Source organism: Vulpes lagopus, chromosome 6 (assembly GCF_018345385.1).
Source record: "Vulpes lagopus strain Blue_001 chromosome 6, ASM1834538v1, whole genome shotgun sequence".
NCBI lineage: Eukaryota > Metazoa > Chordata > Mammalia > Carnivora > Canidae > Vulpes > Vulpes lagopus.
The window spans coordinates 44593727-44615905 of record NC_054829.1 but is presented as its reverse complement, the minus strand read 5'-3'; the positions used below and the strand labels follow the sequence as shown (position 1 = coordinate 44615905).

General features: G+C 34.7%; 1 protein-coding gene across 1 annotated transcript in view; it reads left to right on the top strand.

Moving 5' to 3' along the window:
* Positions 1 to 20637, top strand: part of STYX (serine/threonine/tyrosine interacting protein) — a 40747-nt gene extending 20110 nt beyond the window's left edge. Inside the window, exons 4-11 of the mRNA XM_041758347.1 lie at positions 870 to 967; positions 5413 to 5473; positions 5901 to 5937; positions 6327 to 6366; positions 6459 to 6509; positions 8247 to 8319; positions 15121 to 15214; positions 17024 to 20637. Of these exons, the coding sequence (XP_041614281.1) occupies positions 870 to 967; positions 5413 to 5473; positions 5901 to 5937; positions 6327 to 6366; positions 6459 to 6509; positions 8247 to 8319; positions 15121 to 15214; positions 17024 to 17097 (528 nt within the window). The 3' untranslated portion in view covers positions 17098 to 20637. The remainder of the gene's footprint in view (positions 1 to 869; positions 968 to 5412; positions 5474 to 5900; positions 5938 to 6326; positions 6367 to 6458; positions 6510 to 8246; positions 8320 to 15120; positions 15215 to 17023) is intronic.
* The last annotated feature ends 1542 nt before the right edge of the window (positions 20638 to 22179 follow it).

The window sequence follows — 22179 nt, the reverse complement described above, 5'->3', positions numbered from 1 at the left end:
TATATAATTCATCCATCCGACCACTCAACGAAAAGGTTAATATTTTCCCCCATTTTCACATGGGAAGACTGAGCCACAGAGTGCTCAGGTCATTAGCAGAGCTGGAATATAGAGCTTGGGCTCTCAAGACTCCAAAGCCCATGGCTTTAACCACTGTGTAGTAGTAGTGTTTACCAAATAAATTGTCTTTAAGGTCTCAACAAGCTCTAAAATCATGTAAAATAGGGACATCTGGGTGGTTCAGTGGTTAAGCACCTTCCTTCAGCCCAGGGTGTGATCCTGCACTTCCGGGATCCAGTCCCACATTAGGCTCCCTGCATAGAACCTGCTTCCCTCTCTGCCCATGTCTCTGCCTCTCTCTGTCTCTCATGAATAAATAAAAGTCTTTTAAATAAATAAAATTAAAAATTAAAAAATAAAATTGTGTAAAATAATCCTATTGAGGATACGTGATATATATTAATCTTGAATCATTGAAATATCTTGCTGATCATTTAAGATATATTATTATAAAATTAGCTTTAATCCCCCATACTGGGATCCCTGGGTGGCGCAGCGGTTTAGTGCCTGCCTTTGGCCCGGGGCGCGATCCTGGAGACCCGGGATTGAATCCCACGTCGGGCTCCCGGTGCATGGAGCCTGCTTCTCCCTCTGCCTATGTCTCTGCCTCTCTCTCTCTCTCTCTGTGACTATCATAAATAAAAAAAAAAAAAAAAAAAAAAAAAAAAATCCCCTGTACTTAGTTAAGGTTCATATGTGGCTGTATTAATTCTAATGTTCAGTTGTGCATATTTTCAAACATCTATGGTAAAATAAGATGATGTTTTGTATTTTAAACTATTTCTCTCCCTGTCCCTCTTTTTTTATAGCTACCTATACTACAGAAATATGGAATAACCCATATAATATGCATAAGACAAAATATTGAAGCAAACTTTGTTAAACCAAACTTTCAACAATTATTTAGGTAAGAATTATTGCTGTGATTTATTAATAAAATGTATGGGCAGCAAACATGTAATGTAGTTTTTATTTCAAGTTGATTTTATTATGGCAAACTTCTCTGTCTTATAAGGATGGTCATGTATCATTTAAAAAATAAGTTTCCTGGGCAGACCTGGTGGCTCAGCAGTTTGGCACCACCTTCAGCCCAGGGTGCATGATCCTGGAGACCCGAGGTTGGGTCCCACGTCAGGCTCCCTGCATAGAGCCTGCTTCTCCCTCGGCCTGTGTCTTTGCCTCTCTCTCTGTGTCTCTCATGAATAAATAAATAAAATCTTTAAAAAAAAAAGTTTCCTTTAAAATTTTAAGCAAGTAATACATATATATAATGCAGAATTTTAAAGATTAAAAAGCATGTATAATATACTGAAAAATTTCCCTATTTCTGTCCCTTATATACTCAGTTCCTCTCTCTAGAGGGATCCACTCTTATTTTTGAGTGGCACCCAGGGTTATATTATATATATACAAGCATATTTCTGTAGATAAACTTTTATTTTTTTACCCTTGCTTTAAAAAGTTTTTAAAATATATTTTAGAGATCACTTCATATCATTACTTAGCTGTATTGTTTTTTTAAACTTGCATGGGGGATGCCTGAATGGCTTAGCAGTTGAGCATCTGCCTTCGGCTCAGGCTATGATCCTGGGACCCGGGGTCAAGTCCCACATCAGGCTCCCTTAGGGGAGCCTGCTTCTCCCTCTGCCTGTGTCTCTCATGAATAAATAAATAAAATCTTAAAAAAAAATTAACTTGCATTATAATCCATTATATAGCTATACTAAAATTTATTCAACCTGTCTTCTGTTGGGCATTTAGATTGTTTCCAGTCTTTGCTAATATATTGGGTATTCATCTACATGTCATTTAATTCATGTGTGAATATATCAGTTGGATAAATTTGTAGAAGTGGAATTGCTGGAACAAAGAATATGAGCATTTAAAATTTTAATGGATGTTGTAGATTGCCCTCCAGTGAGTTCTGTCAATTTACATTCCCACTCTAAAGTAGATGAGAGAGACTTTCCTTGGTATCTCTCCAAGCAGAATTATTAAGCATTTTTAATTTTTCCCAATTTTCTAGGGTAAAAGTGATGTCTCATGTAGTTCTGATTTGCGTTTCTCATTATAATGAGTGTGGTTGAGCATTTAATGGTTTTTAATGCTATTTTAATTCTATTTTAAAAATAAAGCATATGTATTACACATGATACAAAAAAAAAAAGAAAAGGTGGAAAAAAGGTGTATAAATAAAGTAAGTCTCTTCCCTCCTCTAAACCCAGCCATCTGGCTTCCCTCCTGGGAGGTAGCTACTGTTAACCCTTAAAATATCATCATAGAGATATTCTGTGTGTATATAAAAGCATGTATGTTAAAAATATTTTAAAGTACTGCTTTATTAAAATTTGTAAAACTGAAAGCAACCTGAGTGTTCATCAGTATAACATACTCTAAAATATATTGTGTAAATGTATAATAGAATACTGTAACCCTGAAAAAGAAGGACATATTTCTATGTATGTTGATTTGGAATAATCACTAAGATTTATTCAATTAAAAAACAAGGTGTACAACCCAGTGTATACTCTGTGTTTAAAAATATATACAATATGTTAAGCATATATTCTTGTATATGTGTAGAAAATTTCTAGTCTAAAAGACCAAAAATCTGGTGATTGCTTCTGAGAAGGAAAATTCAGGGTCTGGGATGCTAGAGGGGCATATTTTTTACTGCAAATATTTTTATACTGCTAGAATTTTTTACCATGTGTATACATTTTTCAGTTAATAGAAACTTACTTTAAAAAAGGAATATCTAGGGCAGCCCTGGTGGCTCAGCAGTTTAGCGCCACCTTCAGCCCAGGGCCTGATCCCTGGAGTCCCAAGTCGGGCTCCCTGCATGGGGCCTGCTGTGCCTCTTTCTCTCTGTGTGTCTCTCATGAATAAATAAATAAAATCTTTAAAAAAAAAAAAAAAAAGGAATATCCAGGGGCACGTGGGTTAAGTATCTGCCTTCAGCTCAGGTCATAATCCTGGAGTCCCAGGATAGAGCCCCATATTGGGCTCTCTGCTCAGCAGTCTGCTTCTCCCTCTGCCCCCCTCCTCCACTTGTGTACTGTCTCTTGCTCGCTCACTCTTAAATAAAATATTTAAAACAAACAAGGAATGTCTGCATTCTAAAATTAGATTTAATTTTTTTCTAATTATAAAAGACCTCCATATTCTTTATAGATATTTTAGAAAATACAGATTGATGCCAAGAAAAATATAAAATCATCCCTAATTCCACAACCGAGAGGAAACACTTTAGTTAACATTTTGGCATATTCCTTTTAAATCTTAACCCTATTATACATGTGTATTATATCTACACTCATATAGACTGAACATATATTAAAAATAATGCCATATTTTAAATGGCTATACTAGACATTTCTAATTTATATGGTTTTTGTTTTTAGTATCAAAATGTCCTAGGTACAGCTTTTTTTTTTTTTTTTTCCTTTTTAAAAATCTATTTATTCATGAGAGACAGAGAGGCAGAGACATAGGCAGAGGGAGAAGCAGGCTCCTCACAGGGAGCCTGAAGCAGGACTCAATCCTGGATCCCAGGATCACGCCTTAAGCTGAAGGCAGATGCTTAACTGCTTAGCCACCCAGGCATCCCACAGCTTTTTTATCCTAGTGGAAAAACCCTTTGTCCTTAGGTTCAGAATATTGAATTATAGACTGGTAATTCTGCTAATAGTTTTGTTTTTGTTTTTTAAAGATATTATTTTATCTTTTATAAATATTTTATTTATTCATGAGAGACATAGAAGGCAGAGACTTAGGCAGAGGGAGAAGCAGGCTCCACGCAAAGAGCCCGAAAAGATTTTTATTTATTTATTTATTTATTTATTTATTTATTTATTTATTTATTTATTTATTTATTTATTTATTTTAAGATTTTATTTTTAAGTAATTTGTACACCCAACGTCGAGTTCAAACTCACAACCCTGAGATCAAGATCTGAGCTGAGGGATGCCTGGGTGGCTCAGTGGTTGAGTGTCTGCCTTTGGCTCAGGTTGTGATCCTGGGGTCCAGGGATTGAGTCCCTTATCGGGCTTCCTGCAGGGAGCCTGCTTCTCCCTCTGCCTATGTCTCTGCCTCTCTCTGTGTGTCTCATGAATAAATAAAAATAAAATTTTTAAAAAAGGGACACCTGGTGGCTCAGTGGTTGGGCGTCTGCCTTTGGCCCAGGGCGTGATCCCGGGATGCTGGATCGAGCCCCACATTGGGCTCCTTGTGGGGAGCCTGCTTCTTATCTGCCTGTGTTTCTGCCTCTCTCTTTCTCTGTCTCATAAATAAATAAATAAAATCTTAAAAAAAAAAAAGATCTGAGCTGAGATTAAGAGTTGGATGCTTGACTGACTAAGCCACCCAGGCTTTCCAACTGCTAACAGTTTTTAATATTCAACATGACATGTAGTAGAATATTTTAAGATTGACTCTGAATTAACTTTTTTTTCCCTGTAATTTAGCCTACATAATCAGTTTAGGAAACAGTCATTGTCAGAATCCTTTTGGGTTTTACATTGGATTGTCCTTGGATACGGAGTTTCAGCTTCTCTGTGATAAGCTCTGAATTTATTGAAATTGTGACAACCTAAATGATTGCTTTAGTACGTAAATGATCACTAAAGAACTGTAATTTTTAAGGCAATATTGACTTTAAGAATTAATTTTGAAACTTAGTTAAATATTATAGTTGTATTACTAAACTGGTGGTCTGGATAAGTTAGAGAGGGAAGTTTTTCACAAAATAAAATAAGCCTAGCATATTAATGATGACTTCTTATTGGTGTTTTCCAAAAAACTACAAAATTGTAGGACAAGTGGTTTTTTTAGTGGGTTTTGCTCTACTGAAGGTTAGTTCAAGCAATGGATGTTTGACTCATGGCTCCCTTAGACTTCTATTTTGCTTACCTTCTTCTCTTTCAGAGAAAGGGGTTGTGCTTCTTCAGAATTGTCCTCAGTGGCATTGTGAGGAGGGTCACAGGGCTACTCAAAGAAGAATCTTCTAGTCTATGGGGAAGTTAGTAGAAATAGAGTAACAATAAAGAATACAAACAGTTTTTGTCTTTTTATTCCAGGTCCACTCTCATCTAGTGGAAAGTTTTCTTCCTGTCATTTTTCAATTTTAAACAGATAGATTTTTTTTAATGTAAAAATATCAGAAATGTTAACTTATTTAAGGCTTTAAATGCTATGCGTTTAAGCAGTATACAAACTATGACCAAGGTCTTGGGAATATGATGCTTTGAAAGTTGTTTCGCATTATTTTCATGGTTGTCAACAAATTTTGAAGTTTTTTGTGTGTAGAGTTTTGTCTGAAAGTGTGCTTATCACAGAATATTCTATTTCAGATATTTAGTCTTGGACATTGCAGATAATCCAGTTGAAAATATAATACGTTATTTTCCCATGGTAAGTATCAAATATTTTATTATCACTTACAATTTATGATTTGTCTCAATTATGGTTCTAAAAATTTGTAATAGGGATCCCTGGGTGGCGCAGCGGTTTGGCGCCTGCCTTTGGCCCAGGGCGCGATCCTGGAGACCCTGGATCGAGTCCCACATCGGGCTCCTGGTGCATGGAGCCTGCTTCTCCCTCTGCCTGTGTCTCTGCCTCTCTCTCTCTCACTGTGTGCCTATCATAAAAAAATAAAATAAATAAAATAAAATATAAAAATAAAAATTTGTAATAGTTGCATTTGTAGCCTTTTGGAAATTCTTGAATTAAGGCAATATTAATATGAGTCATCAGTAAATTTTTTCAATATATTTTGTTTTACTCTATTTTATGCTTATGCTAATCCACTTTTTCTTAAAACACACTGTCTTGCCTTCAGACTAAAGAATTTATTGATGGAAGCTTACAAACTGGAGGTAAGTAATATTTTCTTAGTGTTCATTTTTGGATTATGTGTCATAGTTAATTTTTTAGTTAACATTTGTCTTAAGTGCAGTATATGGAGGTTGCAATTGTATGTAATAGACTATTCCCAAATTTGTATTTTCCCAACTCCTTGTTTCATTTGGCTAGGCTTTCTTAAATATCCCTATAAGTATTTTCGAATTTTTGAGTCAGCTTTGAATCCCTTGAATTTCAAAGTTAAATTGTAAAGTTCGAAAGTTAAATAAATATCGAAGTGATTTGTATAAAATATAAAATGTTTAAGAAAAATTTATCTTACTATCTTATTTATCTTATTAGTATTATTTTAGTTGCTGAGTTAGATGTTTTTTTGTGAGAATAACTATTTCTTATTTTTCAGGAAAAGTTCTTGTCCATGGAAATGCAGGGATCTCCAGGAGGTATGAAGTTAAAGATTATTTTTCTTTCTCTAGCATTTAATTAATGAGCTCTGTTTTCTATTTTTTTTCTAAAATTTTTTCCCCCTCTTCAGTGCTGCCTTTGTTATTGCGTACATTATGGAAACATTTGGAATGAAGTACAGGTAAGAAAGTACTCTGAAACATAGCCATGTTTTTTTTTTTGTTTTTTTTGTTTGTTTTTTTTTTTTTTTATAGCCATGTTTAAATTCTCATTAAATGAAGCTTAATTGAAAGTTTGGGAATTTGCGATTGATATCCTGATTTTTTTAATCTATTTATGTTGATTAGTCAGGCTCTTGTATCCCACGATTAATTAGCCTCTTAACCTTTGTAGCTTGTCCACCTATGTATATATCTACTTAGGCTAACATTTTGTGGTTTTGGGGAGTTAGTGCTAACTGTTGTTAAGAAGCCAAGGTAGTTATATTTGAAAATAATTATGGAAAACTATTTGCTGCTAGAAAATTGTGTAGTCCTAGTTTAAAAACTTAGATGCAGATATTATTTCTTCCCTTGCTTAAAAGGCTAATTTATTATGTTTTCCTTTAACGGCAATTGGATAAAAAATTACCTAGAAATTGTTTAAGGTTCTTTCACAATTCAGTGTAGTCTTTCTTAACCAACCAAAATCAGCTTTTCCAAGCGTATTGCCTAGATAAAAAAGAGAGCCCTGAAATAAATGCCTGACCATTGTACATTGTTTCCTTTTTTAAGTGTGTCTTGTACAAGTTAGAAATCTTGTAATCATTGGCAATTCCTTGTCTTTCACTCCCCATCTCCCAAATTTATCATTACTAATCCTCTTTTGCATCCTAAAATATACCTTGAATCTGTCTCTTATCTTTCTCTTTATCATCATTTAATCCCCTAATCGAAGCTCCAGTCACATCTCTCTTGGGCTTTATCAATGGTAGTCTTCTTAGTGGTTTCATGTATTCTCTCCTTCTCCAGTGTTTTTTCCCCCCACGCTACAGTCAGAATGATCTTTTCAAAAGATAAATCTGATCAAATAATCACCTTATCCCAAAAAGCTTTCAGAGATTTCTGTTCCTTAATAATTCTTATCATGGCCAGTGAAACTTTGCATGATGTGCCTGTATCAACCTTTACATCATTATACCATTTTCCTTGTTCCTCTTATTTGAGCTGTATTCAGCATTGGATCAATATTCCTGGCACACAGTATACACTCAAATGTTTGTTTAGTTTGTTTGGTATCCTTTAAGTTTAGATTTTGATAGAGGGTTGGCTTAAAAGTATCAGTTAATATTATTTGAATACAAATGCTTTATTTAATTGAAAAAGATTAGTGCTCGGTAGACTATGTTTATATATTCTCTATTATTTGGTGTCTTGATAGTAATAGTGAAAATAGCTTCCATATATCAAGTCTTTGCTATGTGCTAGGTATTATTCTAAGCTCTTTTATCTCATTTAAGTTTTACAACAAAACAAGGAAGTAGATATACTTTTCCTTGTCTAACAGTGATAATATTTTGAGCACATACTATGTAATAGATGCCATATAAGGTGCTGTAAACCTATTATCATGCATCTCACAATAGCCCTCCAAGGTAGGAATTTTTATAATCCTCAATTTACAAATAAGAAAAAGCTTAGAAAGTTCAGCAGTTTCCCTTAGAACACAAGCTGGTAAACAAAGGGATGGTGATATTTCATCTCCCCATGCTGTTGATTTTTCTACTACAACTCACTACCTCTCTGTAGTATAAGCTTTATGATTATGATTTCCTGCTTAGGTAAATTTTCGGGTAAGTTCCTATTTTAGGTAAATTATGAAAATTGAGATTAATTCATGAAATAATACCATCACCTTAGTTTTCTTTTTTTGTTTTCAGAGATGCATTTGCTTATGTTCAAGAAAGAAGATTTTGTATTAATCCTAATGCTGGATTTGTCCATCAACTTCAGGTAACTTCTCTCTTTCTCCTCTTTAAAATAATCGGAAAGTAGTGTAATTAAAATCTTACGTCCATGTAATTTAAGTGTAGAATTTATTTTTAAAATTTTATTTATTTTTTTAAAGATTTTATTTATTTGAGAAGAGAGAGATAGTTAGAGCATGAGTAGGGGATGGGGAGAGGGAGAAGCAGGCTCTCTGCTGAGCCCACTCGAGGCTGGATCCCAGAACCCTGAGATAATGACCTGAGCCGAAGGCAGACACTTAACTGACTGAGCCACTCAGGCGTCCCTAGAGTTTACTTTAAATATTAAAAAATTACCATAGTCAGGGGCTCCTGGGTGGTTCATCCGGTTGAGTATCTGACTCTTGGTTTCAGCTCAGGTCGTCATCTCAGGGTCGTGAGATCAAGTCCCATGTCAGGCTCCATGCTCAGTGTAGAGTCTGCTTGAGATTCTCTCTCCCTCTCCCTCTGTTCCTCCCAATCATGCTCTCTTTCTCTCTCTCTCTCTCTCTCTCTCTCTCAAATAAAGAAATCATCTTTAAAAAAAATGACCATAGTCAAATTTTATTTATTTTTCCTTTTAAGTAATCTCTATACCCAGTATAGAGCTCAGATTCATGACCCTGAGATCAAGAGTCTCATACTTCTCCATCTGAGCCAGTCAGGCAACCCCTAATTTGATTTTTTATTCAAGTTCACATTTCCAGGTATTTTCTTTCTTTTTTAAAGTATTTTCTTAAAAGCTGCCATTACTGTGACAAAAGGGTTAAAGGCATATCGTTAAATGTAAGAGAAAATAATTGATGTTAGAAATTTTTCAGTTTTTTCTTTTTTGATTACACAGATAAGAATATTGACTCTAAGTATACTATATGTAGCAGCATTTATAATCTATTTTATATGTGTTTCCTTTTCCATGTTTCAAATTTTATTGGTGCCTAGAAGATGCACTAAAAAGACAGTAAGATATACCTGTGAAGTATCTGTTTAAACTAAGTTTATTTAATTTTTTCCAAGAACGGAAATCAGATTGAAGAATGTCCCCTGGCTGATTCTATTCAGTTATGCAGGAATAAATCTCACATTGAGAGACATCAAGAGCATTACAAAATGGACTGTCTTAGGGGTACCTGGGTGGCTCATTTGGTTAAGTATCTACCTTTGGCTCAGGTCATGATCTTGGGGTCCTGGGATCAAGCCCCACATTGGGCTCCCTGATCAGTGGGGAGTCCACTTCTCCCTCTCCCTCTTCCCTACTTGTGCTCACTTTCTCAAATAAATAAAACCCTTAAAAAAAATTAATGAAATGGATTGTCTCAGTTACCAAACTACAGGGTTTTTTGTTTTGTTTTGTCTTTAGTTTTTATTAGTTTTTACTTCATTTAAAACAGAAAGTGATATGTCTGACTTTAGCATGTTTATGTAAAATGTTTTTGTTCCTTTTTAATTGTATTATGTAAAACTAGAATTTATAAGTTTCTTTGCCTTTTAACCCTGTTGTTTAAAAACATTGTCTTTTAAAATTGATTTTTGTATTTGAAAAAGTAACATATACACATTTAAAAAATACAGTATATATACAAGTCTAATTGCATAATTTAATTGCATGTGTATATATGCATACATATATATGCATCACAACTTCATATATTGATTCCTCATACATAAACCTTTTACTTTATTTTTTTAAAGATTTTATTTTTTTATTCATGAGAGACACACAGAGAGAGAGAGAGGCAGAGACACAGGCAGAGGGAGAGAAGCAGGCTCCATGCAGGGAGCCTGATGTGGGTCATGCCTTGGGCCGAAGGCAGGCGCTTAAACCACTGAGCCACCCAGGGATCCCACATAAACCTTTTAGATAGTCTCTAGCCTTTAATGATTTAACAATATTGGGGAAAATAAACCAGTAGGTATATTTTGTTTACATGTGCAAATACACCTGTAAGATAAATATGTAAAGTGGAATTAATTGCAAGGTAAGGGGTATTTGAAATTGATGTTACCAAATAGTCTTTCAAAAGGCTGAAATAGTGTAAGACCCCCAGGAAACAGTATCTCTTTCCTAGTAGTTCCCATTCAGTACCAATAGCCAAAAGTATTTTAACAGATTTTCTGATCATTGTCATCATGGTGGTGAAAGTGGTGATTCCTTTGGTTTGTTCATTCTTCTATCAGATTTTTATGTTTTTCTCATTGGTTTATAAGAGCTCTTTCTATATTAAGGAATGTCTTTAGCCAACTGGTTTGAAATGCCATTTTTATTATATACCAAACTCTGATCTATACTTGGGTCTGTTTCTGGACTTTGAATTCTGTTCCATTGCTCTGCTTAATGCTGCAACTGTATCAAACCATTTTAAGTACTGTGATATTATATAATTAACTTATGGCATAGCTCAAGATTCCCTCATTAATGTTCTTTCTAGAATTTTCCTGGCAAGTTCTTAGCATTTACTTTTTTGTGTGAACTTTTCTGGAAAGAGCCCTATATTTTTTATTTTTTTTTATTTTTTTATTTTTTTAATTTTTATTTATTTATGATAGTCACAGAGAGAGAGAGACAGAGAGGCAGAGACACAGGCAGAGGGAGAAGCAGGCTCCATGCACCGGGAGCCTGATGTGGGATTCGATCCCGGGTCTCCAGGATCGCGCCCTGGGCCAAAGGCAGGCGCCAAACCGCTGCGCCACCCAGGGATCCAGAGCCCTATATTTTTTATTTTATTTTATTTTATTTTTTTTTTTCCCCTATATTTTTTAAATTGCTACTATATTCACAGTTCAAAAAGAATTGACACCTTTACATCTTTAGTCTTCCTCTCCAAGATTCCATTTATTCAAATCAGTTTCTGTGTCCTTTTGTGTTTTAAAGTTTTCTTTGTGTAGAACATATTTATTTCTTATGAAATTTATAGTATCCTGTATTCAGCACATACTCAGCTCTGTAGGCAGAATCTTATTATGAGAAGTTATTCCTCTACTTAAAAGACAAAGGCCTTATTTACAGTGGTTTGTAAATCCCTACGTTATGTAGTCCCTTACCTCTCTATTCTCAGGTCACACTGACCTTCTTGTAATTACTTGAAAATACTATGCATGTTCTCATCTCAAGGCACTTGCCTGTATCTCTTCACATCTAGAATGTGTTTCTCCAAATATCTGCATGACTTGTTTCCTTAATTTTCTTTTGACTGTATTGCTGCAATAGCTTTCTAACAGGTATACCCACCTCTACCCTTACCCCCCAATCCCTACAAGTCAAAAGAAAATACTAGTTTGGACCAAAATGGTAGGGGAAGAGGTCAGAAGAGGGCACATTTTGGATTTGACTGTATAGCTGACAGGATTTGCTGATGGATTGGATATGAAGAGAGGAGATTAGAATGAATCTAGTCCTCTATGGAAGATGTGGAAGAAACTGCATGAGAAGGTTTACAGGGAGTAAAATCAAGGTCAGTTTTGGTCAGATTAAAGGGCTGTTAGACAGTAGGCAGTTTTATAAGTTCACAGTTTATGGGGAAGAACCATATATTTAAGGAATATAAGTATGTAGATGCTACTGAAAGCCCTGAAACTGGGTGAGATCACTAGGGGAGTGTGGATAGAGAAAAATTTCCAAAACAGATCTAACGCACTCCAACATATAGAGGGTGGGGAGATGAGGAATTAATAGAAGAGATGAAAAATAATGGCCAGTGAGATAGGAAAAAATCAGGGTGGCTTGTTGTTTGGGAAGTCAAGTGAAGAAAGTGTTTGAAGAAGTAGGGAATGGGAGTGCCTGGGTGGCTCAGTTGGTTAAGCGTCTGACTCTTGATTTCTGGTCATCTCATAATCTCACAGGTCATGAGATTGAGCCCTGTGTCAGGCTCTGCATTCAGCGGAGTCTGCTTGAGATTTCCTCTCTCCCCTGCCCCCCTAAAATAAAATAAGTAAAATAAAATATCAATCTTTTTTTTAAATAAAATATCAATCTTTAAAAAAAAAAGTGGGGAAGGAACCACTATTTCAAAAGCTGATAATATATAAGATACAGGCTGAGAATGGACATTCGGTTAGGAACATGAAGTCCTTGGTGTCCTTGACAAACAGGTTTTGTGGAAGGGGAAGGATAAACATTGCTCAGAGCTTAAGGGAAAATGGGAAGAGAGGAATGTAAATAGCAAGAATAGATGATTCTAGGAATTCTACTTTGAAGGAGAAAATGGAAAGGACAGTAGCTAGAGAGGAAACGGGTTACTAAGGAGGATTTTATTTGTTTTCTAAAATGGTAGGAAATATGGCATGTTTGCTATTTGGAACAATCCAGGAGAAAAGAGAAAATTACTATTACACTGGAATGGGATAGTGTGGTCTGTTCTCGTTGTTGATTCTGTTATATTCATTATTTCTATGGTTTTATTTTTTTCTCCCAAGTTCTGATAGTTGGTATGTCATCTTTTTAATTGTTATATTTCTTCCATGAGTCCTTTTATTTCTTCTTTGAACTCACATCAGAAATGCCATATTCTCATTGATTTCATGGAGAATTAATCATTTTCATCTGCTTCATGGTGTGATTTTCATGCAATGCTCTTCATAGGACTTTTCACTATAATGTTGAAATAGTTTTTTTCCCCTTGTGCCATCTTTATGCTAAAACCTGCAGTGGTTCCTTTTTGATTATTGGTGATCTTTGTACTGGAAGTATTCTTAGAACAGCTATTTGCCCAACAGTAAAGTTGTGGGAGAGGAACCTGGGTAATGGTTGGGGAAGGCAAAGAGCTTAAGTTTTCTCACTTGTCTTGGAAGACTTTCCCACCAACACTTTTTTCTGGTGGTTTAACTTAGTAAGAAGCAGAGTGCCCCTTATGTCACAGGTTTTTCTTGTTTGTATTGATAAACATGGCATGCACATTAAAGCCATCCAGGGGAATCTAACTTAAACCAATTAAATGAGAATCACTGGGGGTGGGATTTGAGCATATATGTATTGTAAAATTCTCAGGTAATCCTCAGGTACAGCCAGGCTTGGGAATTACTGTTTTAGTCTATTTTTAGCTAAGATCAGATACTTCGCTACATACAACTCAGTTTCTCTTCCATCTTATTATACATATACCTGCCTTTTGCAAAATGGCATGAAATGTCGGCATTAACATTTTCCTCAGTATGCCATACCTCATCCCCACAGCCCACTCATATTTCCTATCATACTCTACAAGGGCTTGTTTTATCTTAAAACTACTACCTTTGGGCAGCCCTGGTGGTGCAGCGGTTTGGCGCTGCCTGCAGCCTGGGGTGTGATCCTGGAGACCCTGGATTGAGTCCCACGTTGGGCTCCCTGCAAGGAGCCTGCTTCTCCCTCTGCCTGTGTCTCTGCCTCTCTCTCTCTCTCTCTCTCTCTCTGGGTCTCTATGAATAAATAAATAAATAAAATCTTAAAAAAAAAAAAAAAGAACCACCACCTTTTTTTGGGAGCACTTTAAAGTGTACCCATTCTGCTTGATTTCTGGAGTCTGGCATCTTGTGTGCCTAGCTTGGTCTGGTTCCATTGAAAAAATAAGGTTTTTTTTTGTGAAATATAATACACATATAGAAAATGCATAAAATGTAAATAAACATCCATGTAAATACCATCAGGTCAAGAAATTGAACATACACCAGGACCCCTTGTGTTACAACCCGTTTCCAACCACTAACACTCTTTCTCCTTTTGTAAAGGTAACCTCTATTCTGACCTATTTGGTAATCCGTTCTTTATTTTTCATTCTTCTCATATTCAGGGTTATGGATGTTTCCTACTTTGATCAAATAAGGAGATCTCTATTTCTTGTTTCCTTGAAGGGGAGAGGGATAGAAGTGCTTTTATTCTTCCATCTTTGGAAGTAGAGGACTATTAAATTTAAGGAATTAGAAAATCAAATATATTTGAATCCATTAAGTGGCTTATTACTCTAATTTTTAAAATATTTTACAACTGTATAACATTTTATCTTTATTGAACTTCATTTTATTTTTATCATTTTTTGGGTTTGGGGGATGTGTGTGTGTGTGTGTGTTTTAACAGAGGAAGTTAGAGATCATATAGCTAAGACCCAGTGGCAGAAAACAGATAACTGCCTGACTAGCAGTTCAGTGTATGACACCCTAGTGCAAGTTGTTAATGTGGCTTGATTTATAGTTTTGTCAGTAAATGTGAAAATATGAGAGAGGAATTTTAATTTTTTTATGATAGGAATTTTAAACTTGCATTTATTTCTCTTTTAAAAATATATATTTGGGCAGCCCCGGTGGCTCAGTGGTTTAGTGCCACCTTCAGCCCTGGGCGTGATCCTGGAGACCCAGGATCGAGTCCCACATGGGGCTCCCTGCATGGAGCCTGCTTCTCCCTCTGCCTGTGTCTCTGCCTCTCTTTCTCGCTCTCTCTCTCTGTTTCTCATGAATAAATATTTAAATAAATAAATAAATAAATAAATAAATAAATAAATAAATAATAAATAGTTTCTCATGAATAGTCTTTAAATAAAATATGTATTTATTAGAGAGAAAGTGCATGGCAAGAGTGTTGGGGGGTGGGACAACCAGATTCTGCACTGAGTGTGGAGCCTGACGTGGGGCTCCATTCCACAACCCTGAGATCATGACCTTATCTGAAACCAAGAGTCAGCCACTTAACATACTGAGCCACCCAGGCATCCCTAAACTCTTTCAACAGTATGGCACCAAATTTTTCATTATAAATTAAGAATACAAATAATGTACACATTAATCACTGTTTTGGGTACCCAAGAATTTAAATGTATATTCAAGTTAATTAAATCTTTTTTAGGAATATGAAGCCATCTATCTAGCAAAATTAACAATACAGATGATGTCACCACTGCAGATAGAAAGGTCGTTATCTGTTCATTCTGGACCTACAGGTAAGGATTTTTGTATTTTAGAGAGGGTTGGGGAGAAGGATGATGGTATGAAGGGTAGAAAGCATCTTTTGCTCTTTATAAGTTATACTGAACAATCTAAATTGTTTAGAAAACTTTGGGGAGACTTAATTGGATTCACACAATAATTGCAAATTTTAATTTTATAATGAATCCATGTGTATTATATTGAGTTTCTGCTGTGTGTATACCATTGTACCTGGTTAATAGAATATGCTGGCTGGAAGATCAAACTTCTACTTAAGTCTTTAAATAGTATAACTGCTATAAAGATTAAAATAATAAGAGGGATCTGGAGAAGGGGCTCTAAGTACACTCAGGTGATCTTATTAAAATAAAAGGTGATTAATAAATGAAAGGATTTCTCAGGTTAAGTAGGTTGACTACTATGAGCTACTCCAATTTTTCTCTTGTAATTAGTATTTCAATCCCTTCTCCTTTTCTTCCTTATGCTTGTCAGAGCACTTCTTCCCCTATTTTCAAAGTTAATGATCCAAGCATGCTTTCAAAATATTTTAACTTCTGTCTTCTTTTCTAAGACCTTGCTACCTTTATCTCTTTTTTACTCAGTCTCATTCTATTTCAGGTCAATATTGGCCTCCCATCCAAACTCTCACTTGGTCTATTCTATACATTGTGGCCAGATTTATTTTTACAAAAGATAGTTCTGATGTATTTTTCCTGTACAAAAGCCTTCACTGGCTTAAATCCTTCAGAAGAAAACCTAGAGTGTTAATAGTAAGTAAGGTGCTTCTGGATCTTGGTATCTCTCAGTGTTCCTCTTTATATAAGCACTCCAGAAAGCCAAACTACTTGATGGTTTCATTTTGTCTTTTTTCTCCTCCTAGAATGCACATTCAGTCTTTCTACCCTTAAAAACTTAGTTCATGTTAGATCTCCTCAAGAGAAATGATGATTAACTTCATCTTCCTCCAATCCCTAGTTATTCGGAACTCCTATAGAGCTTTATTTATACCTCCTCACTTTCTACTTTGCATTAGTTATTTATGCCTCATACCTCTTTTAGAATGCAAGTACAGCACTGCATCTGAAATTTAGCTATAGCAGCCGTATTATCTGCTGCAAGCCATCCTTTCTCCCAGCTCTAGACCTGTTGGTAACAAAACCACAGCTTTCAATGGAAAAATTTTCAGCAGTGTCTATGAAAGCAAAAAAGATAATCTACAAAATAAAATTGTCCAATGTAAAATTAATCTCTTATATTTTATGTTCTAAGTCATAGGCTCTGGTGCCTAAAGGTAACCAAACATTTAAGTACCATTATTTCCTTTAAAATTCTATTTTAGGGGTGCCTGGGTGACTCAATTGATTAAATGTCTGCCTTTGGCTCAGGTCATGATCCCAGCGTCCTGGGATGGAACCCACATTAGGCTCCTTGCTCTGTAGGGAGTCTGCTTCTCACTTTCCCTGCCGCTCCCTCTTTGTGGGCTTGCTTGCTCTCTGTCATTTGATATTGTCATTTTATATAATCTTTAAAATATATTTTTTTTCAAACTATTTTAAAAATGATTGTTATTAGTAATACTAAGTAAGACATAATTATAGTAATACCTAAGACATAATTAATTCTCACGAGGGGAAATTATTCTGTCATGAAGATACAAAGTTGCTTAGTAATTTATAGCAAAAGGATTTGCTGACATTTCCTAAAAATTCAGTCTTGGAATTCTCGTAGTGCATATACATGGTAACACTTTATGAAAATGAAATTTTACTAGCTCTAACATTCTCACAAATGAGTTCCCGTTATATTCATGCAATAATTTTTAGGCAGTTTGAAGAGAACACATGAAGAAGAAGAGGATTTTGGAAACATGCAAGTAGCGACTGCACAGAATGGCTGACTCAAGAGCAACATTATAGAGGATGTGAATTTCTATTTGGGAAGGAGAAAATACTAGAGCCAATAATAATGTAAAATGGTAAAAACACAAGTCTTTTTTTTTTTTTTTTCCAATTACATGTTGCTTCTAGGTGTGTTTCTCTGCAACTTGTTAAGCAACATTTTAAGAAGATGTTGGACTTCTGCAATAGATGGCACTGGTTTTACTCCTTTTCTTCTTTTCCTTTCCTTTCCTTTCCTTTTTTTCTTTCTTTCTTTTCTTTCTTTCTTTCTTTTTTTTTTTTCACTTTACAGTTTTATTATAAACAAGAATTTTGGACTTGCAAAGAGGTATTATTGCAATAATGCACTTTTCATACTTGAAATTTATTTGTATGATATAAAGTTATTACTTTAAACAAAATGCAAGTTAGGGGGGGATTTGTTTATAAAATCTGGGTAATTTATAACAAGAATTTCCTAAAGTTTGCTAAAAATTCATTTTGTGTTCTATATATTACATTTAAAAAATAATTTTACAGTTGAATTTTATGATGGAACCTCTTATGGAAACATTAACATGCAGGAATCTGCCACATTTTTGTTTTAGTATAACTCAGTAGCTTCATTACCCTTTTATTTTTTTAAACTTCTTAATCCATTATTAATCTTTGAATCATGACATTAGCTAACTCTTCTTACTTTAACATCCAAGTATTGCTTCCATTCATCTTATCTTCCCAATTTGTTTATTCTATAGAAAAAAAAAAGTTTAATGAACAAAGGACGATGTTTTGCTTGGTAATACCAGATACTCAAAAAACAAGGAGTTTTAGACTTTCAAGTGACTTCCTTTTTTCCTTAAAAGCCAAATGTTGTTTGTTCCTTTTTAGAGTTGTTTAGCCCATTTTTCCTTTGTCCAAAATAGTTCTAAGTAGAATATATTAACTAATGTAGCACTATTTTTTTTCTAAATGAAGCCCAAAAAAGAAAAGTGCCTTGCATCAATAAAGAAAATAAAAACAACAAAAAAACAAATCTTCATGACCTTTAAATTAGTATATAGTACAAAGTTTAAACATTTTTCTGTAATTTCTTTTTCTTTTTAACTATAAATTAGTTAAGACAGAGTCTGAGGCTTAAAGAAACCTCAGTAAATTATTTGGAATATGGAACATTTACTCCTTCATTTTATGTTGTTTTAATGATTCTATGAGGTTGTTCTGGCTCAGGCAGCAGCTTTTCTTTGAAGATGCATTTATTGGGGAAAGTGGTTTGTGGGAAACTTCACTGTATTTAGTGTTTTAATTCTTTACATTGCGTTAATCCAAATGTCCCCCATAATTTGCATTAACAAAGTCACTTTATGGATCCTTTTAATTCTCCATATTTTTATTTATACATATAACAATTGTTCTAAGAAAAACATTTTTTCTATTTTAAGTATGCCATGAGGGAGGAGAGGAGTGTTTTTAACTTTTTATAGTTGATTTAGGGTAGCACAAACAAAACTCCTTTATATCTCACTTTTCTCAGTCCTCTCTTGAGGTGCTTTTTTGACGGGAATGATTTACATACATTCCCTTGGTACCAATAGGTACTATGCAAGGTAACCCATTACACCAAGTTACTTGCTTTGCTTTTCTCCCTACAGTGTAATATAATACCATAAGAGCTTTTTTCAATCCAGCATAGCAGGAAAGTGGAAATTAAAATAGAGTCAATTCCTGTTGACCCAGATGGTATTCCTTTTCTGATTCCCTTCCTTTCCCCCATTTTACTATCCTGACAACAGCCTATTATTAATCCCATTGTGATCCTGTATTCTTTTGTGTGATTAGGTCGTTTGGTGTGGTAGTTTAGTACAGTCAAGATTTGCATTGTGTTCAGAAATTCCACTTGGCAAAGTGCCAGATAACACAGCTTTCCTGTATGTAGATCACTATATAGGTCAGCAAAGATCTCTCTTGCAATCTAATAATCTATGATACTCCTTTATTCAGCAGAAACTCTGCTTAAAAGAATCTTCGTTATAGTACATTTAGGTTTTAAAATGAGGGAGTTAAGATTTTAAAAATTAGTTTCTTAAAGAGACATATCCTCTACATATCCTCTCTAGTACTTGGGCCAAAAATACAGATTTGGTCATTAATTTAAAGCTGGTAATTTTCCACTTTTTCTAACCACTGTAATTTTTATGTTGTCACTAAAGTGCCTGCCCAGCACTGTATATTAAAGACTGTCTCTTGAACACTAGGAAAAGGGACTATCATCTTCTTGAGTACAGTACTAATGGGGACAAAACATGAAGTTTATTCTTTCATGTAAGCACCCCAAGTTTGTTTTACCCTGGATCCATTTTTACACCTAATGTTCAACTAGTTCTAGCTCTTCTAGTCTTCTATTTGGTTCCATTTCTGGAATTCCGTTATTTCTGTGGATATTTTGTGATAATTACCTATAATACAATTAACCAATCATGATTTATTTTCTACAATATTTGAATAATGTAGGAGTGTAGCACCCAATTTTAAATATGCAATCTGGGCAAGGATTTAAAACAAATTGCAGCAAAAACAGGAAAACTGCTTTACTGTCCACTTTAAAAGTATGAAGCAAATATTGAAAATATTCAAACTGGAATGGCAGTATTCTTACCTTATTCGTTTGTGTTAATTTCATACTCATTGGGTGTTTAAACAGCAGTTACGTTTATTTGTATCTACTCTAAGGTGGAAATGTTAAACTGGGATAGCTTCTGCTACCAACTCTCAACTGTTTGACTTTTAGAGCAGAATATTTGTTTTGGGGGGGATTTTGTGCTTCATCTGAGTTTAGAAGTAATGTCAGAAAATGTTAAGCATGTCCTTTTTAAGAAAATATAAGGTTTCTAACTGTCTTATTACCATGGTAATTCAAGTGAATTAGAAATATTTAACTGCAATCTTGAATTATAAAGTTGGGGTGCACATATATATATACTTATATATAAGGATCTCAACTTGATGTAAAGTAAATGAGCAGTTACCTGGCGGATTTTTATTTTTTAATAACTGGTTTAATCCATAATTCCATAACAAACTTAGCTTCATTTCAGTATTTACTTTCTTTGTCCATTCAACAATATTCCAATATGGAAGTGATAGGAAATAGCTGAGAATTAATAAAAGATTTTATTTTACTTTTATTGATTAGAACGTTTATAGGATCTTTGAATGCTGGATTTTTTTGTCTTACCCATCCATGGCAGCTAAAAAAAAAAAAAATCAAAATATTCAGGTTTACATGTTAGCTCTCTCATAGGGAGTTGCCATACCTCACAGTTCAAAGTGTATTCTATAGATCAGTAACATTATACTGACATGTAATTGCAATTTACTATGCAGCAAAAATGATTCAAGAAAAATAATCTACAGTGTATATTTACCTTTGTACAGGCAATTGCTTAAGTTAACTCTGCTTTTAACATTTGTACTTGGATAAAATGCTTATGTATGTATAGGAATGTCACAGTGCAAGATGCTGCTAGCCCAGGCACAAAGTATTAAAATTATTTTGTGAAGACTGGTGGTTGTATTAAAACTGTTGTGCCATTATACCTCAAAAAGATTGAAATGCTCATTTGTATTCCTTATGCCTCAGAATTTTGGATTATTGTCTTTTAGGTATAAGTAACCCAGTTTTACTACCTCAGATTAAGGATGAATGAACACTGGACCTTGAGAAGCACTTAAGAGTATCTTCCAAAACACGGTGGTCACACACACAAAAATTATGGTCAGTAGTCCAGGCAAGGCCTGAATTTTAGCTCAAGAATATCTCTCAGGATTAGTTGAGCAGATTTGGAGTTAAAAGTGAGGGAATTCGTGTCTGAAGGAAAGGGTATATAAGTCATCCACAGAGCAGCTTCTAGCCCATTAAAAAAAACTTGCTTTCACAGTACCACGTTCTGTTAGCCTACCTACATATTCTTCATCAAATCTAAGATGCTATCTCTGTAATTTTAGATATGACTAAAAGGGAAAATATTGTTGAATAAAATGGGGCAAGCCATTGATCATAAAAGGCATCCTGAGGGACTCCTGGGTGGCTCAGTGTTTGAGCGTCTGCCTTTGGCCGAGGGTGTGATCCCAGGGTCCTGGATTGAGTCACACATTCACACATTGGGGCTCCCTGCATGTCTCTCCCTCTGCCTGTCTCTGCCTCTCTCTCTGTCTCTCTCATGAATAAATAAATAAAATCTTTTAAATAAATAAAAGGCATCTTGATTTCCGAAATGAGAGATCCAGATTTCCAAAATACTAGTGTAAAAAATGTGCATCCTACAATTATGGAAATGTAAATATACAAAATATCTGAGGCATAATAAAAATCACAACTGTCACTTCATTCTACCTTTTCAAAAGCAAAGTAATGCTTTAAAATGTGCATATATGATTTACATGAAATGTTTTATGCAGTTTTCTGCACTCAAGGTTTACTCAATATGGTTTAGAAAATTTTAAACATACTCTGGCTAACTAAAGCTAAATATAGATCACCATTTTGCTCAATGACACAATTTTTATATAATGTACTTTGTAACTTTCCTATAGGAAGGACTTAAGACCTTAAGGACACTGGTTAAAGTGATTTATTTAAATACTAACTTTGTAGATAATTTTACTTCAAATTGTTTAGAAGTAAGGTAAAGCATTCAATTTTGCATTCTGTTAGGGATATTTTTTTTTAATATGGATCTTAATTACCAGAATGTACCTAATAAAGCTACTGTCTGTCATGCTAAGGTTGTAGGACTCCTGAAAAGGCAAAACTAGCAGGTTTGTTGCTTTCACTAGAGACATCAATTCATATGCATAGGTCATTAGCAGGTAAGTAGTAAACTCTCTTGGTGAAGGGTTTTTGTTGTTTTAGACAGCCAATTTTAGCTTACTCCAGTGGGAGAAATCTTAAATCCAGCTGAGGTAGGTTTGAGTCAGAGGGATTAAAAAGTGGTTGTCTTTACCTTCCCACTTAATTTACAAAAATCACACAAAACCGGAATCACTTATGAACCAGGATGTGACCTAAGACTCAAGAAAAACACAGACATAGAGTTTTAAAA